This window comes from Crassostrea angulata, chromosome 9 (assembly GCF_025612915.1).
Source record: "Crassostrea angulata isolate pt1a10 chromosome 9, ASM2561291v2, whole genome shotgun sequence".
NCBI classification, from domain to species: domain Eukaryota; kingdom Metazoa; phylum Mollusca; class Bivalvia; order Ostreida; family Ostreidae; genus Magallana; species Magallana angulata.
In genome coordinates this window covers 3148015-3157973 of record NC_069119.1, presented here as the reverse complement: position 1 = coordinate 3157973, position 9959 = coordinate 3148015, and the positions used below count along the sequence as shown (strand labels likewise).

The 9959-nt window shown below is 33.5% G+C and overlaps 1 protein-coding gene across 1 annotated transcript; it reads right to left on the bottom strand.

The window, feature by feature from the left end:
* Positions 1–6223: 6223 nt before the first annotated feature.
* LOC128163140 (uncharacterized) lies at positions 6224–9614 on the bottom strand. Its single transcript, XM_052826653.1, has 3 exons — positions 9317–9614; positions 7979–8195; positions 6224–6731 (listed from the first exon to the last, which is right to left on the bottom strand). The coding sequence occupies exons 1-3, from the start codon at positions 9515–9517 to the stop codon at positions 6508–6510; spliced, it is 642 nt and encodes a 213-aa protein (XP_052682613.1). The 5' UTR covers positions 9518–9614; the 3' UTR covers positions 6224–6507.
* Between the last annotated feature and the right edge of the window lie 345 nt (positions 9615–9959).

Below are 9959 nucleotides of genomic sequence, written 5' to 3'. Positions count from 1 at the left end.
AACAACATTTGAATGATGTCTTTCTTTTTAAGTCTTGTTTTTGATATATCAGAGAATCTTTTCCCAAGTGTCGGCCAAAATATTGCGACTTTTACAATATTTTATATAATTAAAAAGCATAAGGAAGACGAAAAGAAGTGTCGGTCCCAAATCATTTACGTCAGAGGAAATGAAAAAAAGGTTTTGACAATATTTTGAGTGGTTGTGAACAATTTACGAGAGCTTATACAGTTGAATTTTTTTTGGGGTCTTTTTGTATCTCTTTTTATCTTTTGTGTTTTTTGTATCATAAACACGAACAAATAGCATAATCTAATGAAACACAATCGGCAGATCAAAAATCATTACATGTTCTGCACGCAACTACATGCTTGTTAACCGTGTTCCTGGTCATTTAATGACCCCGTACATGTACATGTAGTCAAACAGACAGACAGACAGATGGTCAGATAGACAGACATTCTTAGTGCTAGCCTGGAAAAACCATTTCCCATATATTTATTCTATAAAAGATCAAAGCTAACAAGCAATGCAAGTTTTAGTCAAAACCCTTCAGTGACAGATTTGGGTCGAAATACATGTACATACTTATGTAAAAAAAGTTTTTATCATTAACTTTTAATAGTATTTCCAAAATAAATATACGAGTTTGATAGGAAAACAAAATTCAATGCAAAAACAACGAATTGTGCTCTGTGAGCTACATGTAACTCACTGCCAGCCTATCATCAATGAATTATTAGTTTGGATTAAGATTACGATAATCTTTATAATTACCAACTGTTAACTACCAAGCAATATATACAGATGCTATCAATATGATTTAATTATGCGTAATGATCAAGCAAATTTTAAAATACATACCTTGTACGTATAAAATCCAAAATGTGCTGTATTTTCACCTCCCGGAAACGGACGTGTCAAAAACATATACATTTCCGGGCGTTTTTTTTTTTTACACAAATGACACTAAGGCAGACTGTTACATTGAAACGATTTATCATGTTATGCTAGTTTACTTTCTAAAAACTTATTGAGTGTGTGATTTTATTTACAATTACATGCACAATGAAATGGGTAAATCTGAAAAAGAAGGCGAAAAAAAACATATGTACATGCAGGCACGTAGCATCATTTTTGAAAGGGGGGGGGGGGGCTCATCCAAAAGATGTTGACAAGCAAAAAAAAAAAAATAGTTGCTGCGAGAAAAAGTGGGGGGGGGGGGCAGCCCCCCCCCCACCCCCCCCACCCCCCCCCCCCCCCCCGATGCTACGTGCCTGACATGATTGTACATGTATGATGAAGAGAATTCTCTTACAACAATCACAGACACTTGTTTCTGAGAAAAAAAATACCTTATAGTATACTAATAACATGTGTTTTTATTATACTGTAGGGTAAATTTTTTTCTCAGAAACAAGTGCCTGTGACAACAATGCAGCAATTATAATCTATAAATATTGGAAATCAATTTTGTTTAATAACATTATTAGTAGTGATATATATGGTGCTCTACAACACACTTTATAGTTATATAGTAAGACCCGCCCAATTTACTATATATTCTTACCAATTATGCTAATAAGATGAAAGGCTTTCTCTATATATTTATACCAAAGGCTTACAATAGTCCCACCCACTCAGAAAGGCTTACACTATATATTTATACCAAAGGCTTTTATAGGAGACTCCGCCCTCTTGGAAGGCTCACCCACAATTTATAGTTATGCTTCTTTAGACTCCGCCCTCTCGGAAGGTTCACCCTAGGCTTACTCTATATAGTTATACTAAAGGCTCATAATAGTCTCCGCCCACTCAGAAGGATATCCCCATGTAAAGAGGGCGCAAAAGACAAGGGCATCGTAGACTGCGATTCACAAAGGAATTTATGACTGACGACTAAATTTAGAAACATTTATTATGCATTAAGTACAGAAAAAAATAACGTAAACAATATACCCAGGGAGTTTTGATGGAAATAAATGTAATTTTTCACTGTGTATACCATCATATCAGCATTTAAAAACTTGGTTCTCATGTAAGTCATATGTTCTTTAGTTCGAAAGACTTCTTTTATGTAAAATCCATAAAATAAAGCAACGGATATGTCCATGCTACATGTAAGAACCAGTACGCAAATAAGGCCATGCAATGCACCAAAATACATGCTTGTGGATTTCGGGATTTAAAAAAAACCCAGACGTATTCTAAAAATTATTTTTGTCATATTTAAAGTACAATGTGTAGCTTCCTTAGAAAAGGATATTTTTTAGAACATGTATTCTTCGCTGTTCTGCTTTTGTTTCGCCCCTCTTTGAGCTCGTTAAAGTGGTGATGTTTAGATAGATTGTTAAAAGGAGCGAATATTAAACGCACGCAAACATTTCTATGCACAGTATTTCTTTTAAAGGATCCTCGACGCCCCATGGCCTGTACCTTTTTCGGTAGAACGTCACATCCTGTTGAAATCATTGTAATATCATATCTAAATATATTGATCACTTTATTTTGGTATTACTTTGTAGCTCAGTCGGTAAGTCACGGTACTGCCGACACACAGTTACCGCGTTTGAGTCTAGAGGGGTCTGTTACATTTTTCGAAGCTCCATATTTTTAAAGTTCAAATTTTCTACCCAGAAAAATAATATTTATTTTATTTATATTAAGAAGATGTTTGATTCTCTCTTTTTTTCGTTTTGCAATAATATCCCCTTTGAAAAAGAATGGACCCTCAACTTTTATAATTTATATTCTACTAGACATAAGGATGCTTTGTAACAAATCTGGTTGAATTGTGACTGGTGTTTCTTGAAAAGAAGGTATTGATATATATATATATATATATATATATATATATATATATATATATATATATATATATATATATATATATATATATATATATATATATAATGAAAAAATGACACTAACGAACTTTTAGAATCTCATATGTCCATAGAACAAAGTACAAATTCAAAAGCCGAGCAAACACGGACCACTAAATTAAGAGGTAAAAGGATGGCATGTAATTTGTTTTGATGGTACATTTTGTTGGAGGGTCAACAACTTTTGATACACGTAGTTTATGAACATGTGATGCGTATATCTATTGTAGTTACTGGTAAATCAAGTTATAATCCCTAAATTAAAATCCTTCACTTTTGTACAGTATCTCCATATCAAAATGGAAGCAATTAATTAAACATATACATTAATTGTATTATCTATGTAAAGAAACACTCAGATTCTCAACAAAAAAGTTAAGGGCTATAAAAAGCTTCAAGAATTATTATTATATCACCAATGTATATTATGTTTAAATAATTTACATAATTTTAACATTGTATTAAGGATACTTTTATGATAAAACTATTCTTCAGTGTTCACTTTAAATTGGAAGAAATTTGAGACCTCCAATTAGGTACACCCCTTTAAACGGAGAATTTTTCCATGGTCAGAAATTTCTTTATTTTTGAATATCAAAGGACATATAATTTAACAAGTCTGAACACTTCGTGTGACCTCCTAACGCCCGAATCAGAGCTATGAATTGCCTGGAAAATCCTCGAATGCGTTTTCAGGCGGGGGGGGGGGGGGGCGGGGGGGGTGTATTCCCATTCCTTTATTCAAGCAACTTTAAATGCAATGATACTTGAATGAGCAGGATTTCCTTGCCGAAACTGGTTCTAAAGAACAATTTTTTACATGTTTAATAGTATTGGGGTCTGATGAGTTCGAAGATTATTTTATTCTTTTGAGAATGTTAAATATGACACTAACGAACTTTTATACATTTCATAAGTCCATAAAACAAAATGCAAATTCAAAAGCCGAGCCAACGCGGACCTCTAAAGTAAGAGGTGAGAACAGATGCCATGGAGGAGTGAGCTTCCCCTGCCGACCGGTCGCACCTGCCGTTTGCTCATTGTCAAAATCAGTGGAGGAAAAAAAATCCCCGTAGTCAGTTCGGTGTAAAAATAGCCTTACAAGTATGAAAAACGTCAGTCAGCATTTGACTTAAAGAAATATCATATTTGCTGACAAGGTAATTGTAACGACAAAGAACTTGCGTAAAGATAATTTTAATCGAAGTTCTTGATATTCTTGTTTCAACAGATTGTCTTTCATTCGCTTGCATCGCATAATAAATTGTACGTATGTAGAGCACGCTCTTGTACATGTATATCGAATAAGCTGAGAGACGTAAACCCAACAAGAAGGTATTGATGGCATATTGCTACATAAATAAGGGAAGTTGAGGATGGAAAAATTGAAATCATCACGTTTATCATAAATTTTGTTACCATTTCTAAATAAGTTACCATCTGTGTCCTTTTCAAGTAAATTATTCAAATATGAAACAGACATGTCAGTATCTGTGGTGTCTTTTATATCCAGCTCACTGGAGTATTTAGAGTTGACGTTTAGGTACATAATATTTGTGGTATTTTGGAACCTTTCTTAAATTATGCAATTATAAATTGTTATAAAGTTTGATGCTTTAACGGGGGAGGGGGATAAATGGCTAAACTTTGACGTTCACCCTCTCCAAAAACATCTCAAGTCCTTCAAATCCTATTAGAGCTTATAATCGGAATATATTCCTCAATGTTTAGAATAAGTATGTTTGCACTTTGAAGTATTGCATTAATATGAATTTTGTATTTTTTTTCAAAGAATTTTTTTTCTAAGTATGAATACAGAATAAGAAATGCAGAACATAGATGAATAAATTTCTAATTACGAAATTAGTGACAAATTATAGTAAAATAACACTTCGAATTATATTTACCGGAAAGTACAGATAAAACAGCTCATTATACAATATATATAAAAATAATTTCCGTATACTACATGACAGAATAGAAAGCAGAAAAGAGTTGGAGAAAAAAACAATTAAAAGTAAAAGGGGGTGAATAAATGGGGTGCAGATTAAAAAATCTAGGTAAGAATTGAACAAAGTAACCTTATAGCCTATAGTGTTTGATCAATCAATTTAAAATCATGAATTATTGTTGATCCTTGATTTGCTCGCATAGCTTTTGCCAATGTGTCTCATACTCTGTATATTTTTATTTAAAAATTTAATTTGAATTTTGTCTGTCATCAAAAAGTATTTTATCTAGCATAACTTCGCATATCTCGCTAGATCATATTAAATGCATTTGCTTGCTCTTAGATATACAACAGTATACAATTATTTAATGCTTGAGCAGTCAATAGACCAGAATATTTTTCCCGAGGTGCAGGGAACAGCTCAGAATGATCTATTGCCCGAGGCCAACGGCCGAGGGCAATAGATCATACTGAGCTGTTCCCTGCACCAAGGGAAAAAATTTTGGTCTATTTACTGTTCAAGCATTAAATAATTGTTTTATTACCTAATTCCTTTTTTAGTTTTAGGGGTTTACAATTTGCATATTGCAGATGGTTTTCGTGCCTTTATGCAATAAACTAAGACTTTTTTTCATCTTTTACATGCACAAAACCTGTTACATGCATTACAACATCTTCATATAATATTAGTTTACACAAAGAAGGGGTAGTCTTCAACCCATTAGATTTTAAATAGTCTTTACCTTATATGAGGCTTTAAAACTGTTGATTATTCGATAATTCATTTTGATAACATTGAATTTGGTTTCACTAAGTACTAAAAACAGCGTCTATGTAAAGGAATATACATTCCCTGAGAACTATCGAAAGGATGTAACATTAACATACCCGCGTTCTGAAATACGTTGCCGGTCCAATAGATCGCAGTCTATTGACCGGCGGTCCAAAAGATCGAAGTCAATTGACCGGTGGTCTAGTATATCGCAGTCTATTGACCGGCAGTTCAAAATAGACGCAAATATTTAATTTGTAATAAAACAACAAAATCCCTTCGATTAGGTAATAAACATATATGTCCTACTTTTGACTCCAAAATATAAAGGTACAATATAAATCATATCCACACTGCAATAAACATTGGCTTACACCTAGTTATTTAAAACCGTCTGCTTATAAAGAGCCTCTGTAGAATTATTTAAAGGATATCCTTAACCAAAATCTATATATAGTAGAATGTAAAATGCAAATGTTTTGCAACCACAGTTGGACACAACTTTGGACTTGCTTGCTTCGTTGTTTGTAAAGCTTTATTACTTTTTGTGACGGACCAAAGAGTAGCCCCGATACTGCACATGAAAGCATATACAGATATGGATTCAAAGCGAGCTTATATTTCAAATGGTTTTATTATATTCAATAAAAAATGCCACCATAAATAACTATATTTAACTATTGATCTTACTAACCTAGATATCAACGACGACATCGTGGTACTCTTTTCTGCTTTACATAACATTTGTGTACAGACTGATAGAAAACTTTGCACAAATTTTGCCTCTTCGGTTTCGTGTTGTTAGCGTATAAATGCAAGGGTTGTAATTATAGGTTTGCAATACCATATGTGATAGCATAACAGAAAGCGTAAAAACAATCTAACTGTCCATCTATCCTTTATTTAGCCACTGGACAGCCAGCTCCAGATTTCCAGTTGGTCAGTTTCATCAAGAAAGGGTTTGGATCATAATATACATCAATAGACTGGATTTTCATGTCGTCGTTGACCTTGACCACACAGTTGCCGTACATCTCGATTGTCTCCCCTGTAGCTTTAGTACCTTTATAGTCACCTTCAAACGTTCCCCAGTGTCTCCATGTGAACGAGACCAAAGGCGGTCCTGAAAAAGAAAAGTTGTTAATCTTACTTTGCAACAAAGTAATTTTTGCCTTCCGTTTCATTCAGTTAAACTTGATTAAAATAACTATAATAATGAAATAGTTCCAGCCCAATCTATAAAGACAGTATTTTAAATCCATAATGCATGTAAACATTCTACGTGTACACATATCGTTTTATCAGAATGGAGTAAAAGAAAAGAACACCAGTCAGTATACATCGTGTAGAAAAAACGTAATGTTCATTACAAAAATCGGGGCTGCACTAAAGCAATTTTCCTATGCAACTAACTAGTAGTAAAACAATACTTGATTTCAAAGGTAACCTGCTTTATACAAGTTTATACCTAGTGTAACAGTTCCCTTTAACAAAATGTCAGTTGAATTTCCGACAGTGACTTCTTTTCTCAAACAAAATAGGCATAAAAATTCAGGGTGACCTTATTTTGAGACGTTTAAACCAAGACTGTGTGAAACAAGTGAACTGTAACTGATGTACTGTAACTTCACCTTGTTTGACGTGTGGTTTTTCTACACTTTTAAAAAGCGATGTAAATGTTAAAAGGTTAAAGCAATAAACTTTCTATAGTCGGGACATGTTTTTTATGACTTGTTTCTTATCATCTATTAAAATCACAAATCAGGTCACGCCAAAAAAAAATAGGACTAAAATGGTAAAATTATATGTAAACAAACAGGACGTTACAGATTATTCTTCGAATATCTAAATATGTGTGATCACATAGTTTACGGGCTTCTACCGGTAGCTTGTTTATATTGGCATTTACGTTTCAAAGAGAAAAAAGTGTTTACAGTTTACTAAACCTCGGCGACCGACAAAGAAATATTCTCTCCAAAATATGGCAAACGGATGTCAAGAGAGGGGCAAATAGTAACATACACTAATATAATAAGTATAAGGTTTTTTTTTAACATGTTTTAGATCGATTACAAAACAACTTTAAATAATTACTACAATTTTGTAGAAAAAGATATTTCTGCAATTTAACAAGCTTAGCAAACTTAAGAGAGACCCTCGTACCATTTTATGTTAATTTTTGGTACGACGCGTACGGTGGTCGAACCCGCGATCAATCGCTCTCTCTACAGGCGTATATGTTTTACTTTAAATTAGTTCCCACCTCTTACTTTAGAGGTCCTTGTTTGCTCGGCTTTAAAATTTTCATTTTGTTTTATGGACATATGAGATTCTAACAGTTTGGTAGTGTCAATTTTTCATTTGACTCACCAGAGAACACTTGCAGCACTTCCCAGGCAAATCCAGTCTTAAACACGTTCCGGAACAAGTCATGTGATGATTGGTTGGTCTCTTTTACGGCATTGTACAGAGGACTTTCACACATTAAAATGTTGTAGTTGCCAATACTAATGTTGTCATCTAGGTTAAACTTCTTTCCTCCGTTTGAAGAAATGGTGAAAACTTTTTTGTCTACGCTTTTCCAATCCTGAAATGGCAAACGTCAATAACAAACCTTATAGTTAATTGTATTAATTGTTTATGTCCTTTCGAAGAGGCTGTTTTTCTTACAATTTGACGAGATCTTACACTTCATAATTATGTCTAATTACCATTTTGACGGCCTGGTATTCCATCGATTTCTTTTGCTCTAAGCAGTACAATCTAAGAATATGATCGGTGATATTACAGCTAACACTGTTATGTTTCTTTGTATCTCAGCAGTAAACGTATTCAGTCAATATAGCATTGAATCATGATTTTTTGAAGTATACACTCTCATAACTGCAGCCGTGTGTGCATACAAATTGAGTAATGCGCTGCAGTTATGAGAGTGTATACTTCAAAAAATCATGATTTAATGCTTATATTTACATTTTTTAACTTCTTGCCTTGTCTGCAAATGTGATTCATACCTTAAAATTCCTATCTTATCCTAAGGGTAAGTTAATATTAATGGAAGAGCCAGAGTAACAGCCAAAAGCTTGAACTTTGATTTTCGCTTGTGACGTTGCAGTTTACAGCGTTCAATGTGTGTGACGTCATAATAAAACTTGTCAATTTGACCTTTGACTACTTGTTGCATTTAGAGGCATTTGAAGATCACATAATTTAATGGGAAAACACAGTAGAATGTAAATATTGACATTTTAACATTATTAATGATCAGAAACATTTTTCTAAATGGCATTTTAACGCAGTTTTTGTAATGATTGTGCATTTGTCAAATATTATGATACAATCAATATAAATTTGTGTGTTTCCTTGTAATTGAGTCTTAATGTCTTTTAAAGATAAAAGTTCGATATTTAGCTAACCTTAATTAACCGACAGTTTAGGAAGATATCTGTATTGGCAAAGTTAATGCTTCTTTAAAATGATTGACTGTTCTTGAAGTTTTTTAGGTCAAATAGCACTAATCCGTGAGCCTGACTTCTAAAGATTTCTAAAGATATACTTTGTTGCAACTCGTGTGTAAAAGTTCGAGTTTCATATCTCATGAGTTACGTACAAGTTAAAAATAAATTATTTAAACACAAATTCTATAATGTCATTATTTTTAAAATTCTGAAATCTATTTTTAATAAAAAAAAATTTCACTATACATACCGCGTCATCCATCTTATGCGAACTTTCCATTTCCCAAGTTTTCACCAAATTTTCAACAACTTGTTCTAAAGATCCATCTTTATGATTCATTGTTTTTTCTGCCATAAATTTCTCATTAACGGCATCATAGTTCGGTTGGTATCCATGACGCCACTTCGTGTTGGCGCCATCCATAAAGCTACGAACAGGTAGTGCAGACATTTTGCTAGTATGTCCGTCACTGACAAAGTATCGTTCTCTACCCAGAGTTATCGCTCCACTAATAGCGCTGAATAAAATATGTAGTAACCTCCTAAGAAGGCCGAGTCTACTTAGAGCCTTTGGTATATGTATATAGAGTAAATCTACAAAGTGGGTGGAGACTACCATGAGCCTTTGGTATAACTATATAGAGTAAGCCTATAATAAGCCTTCCAAGAGGGTGGAGTTTCCTATAAGCCTTTGGTATAAATATACGGAGAAAGCCTTCCAAGTGGGTGGAGACTAGAGTGAGCCTTTGGTGTAAATGTATAGAAAAAGCCTTTTATCTAATTAGCATAATTGGTAAAAATATATAGTAAATTGGGCGGGTCTTATTATATAACTAAAATTGTCTGGTGAGTAACAACATTGTCTTCCTGTTGAATACATGGTTACATACTGG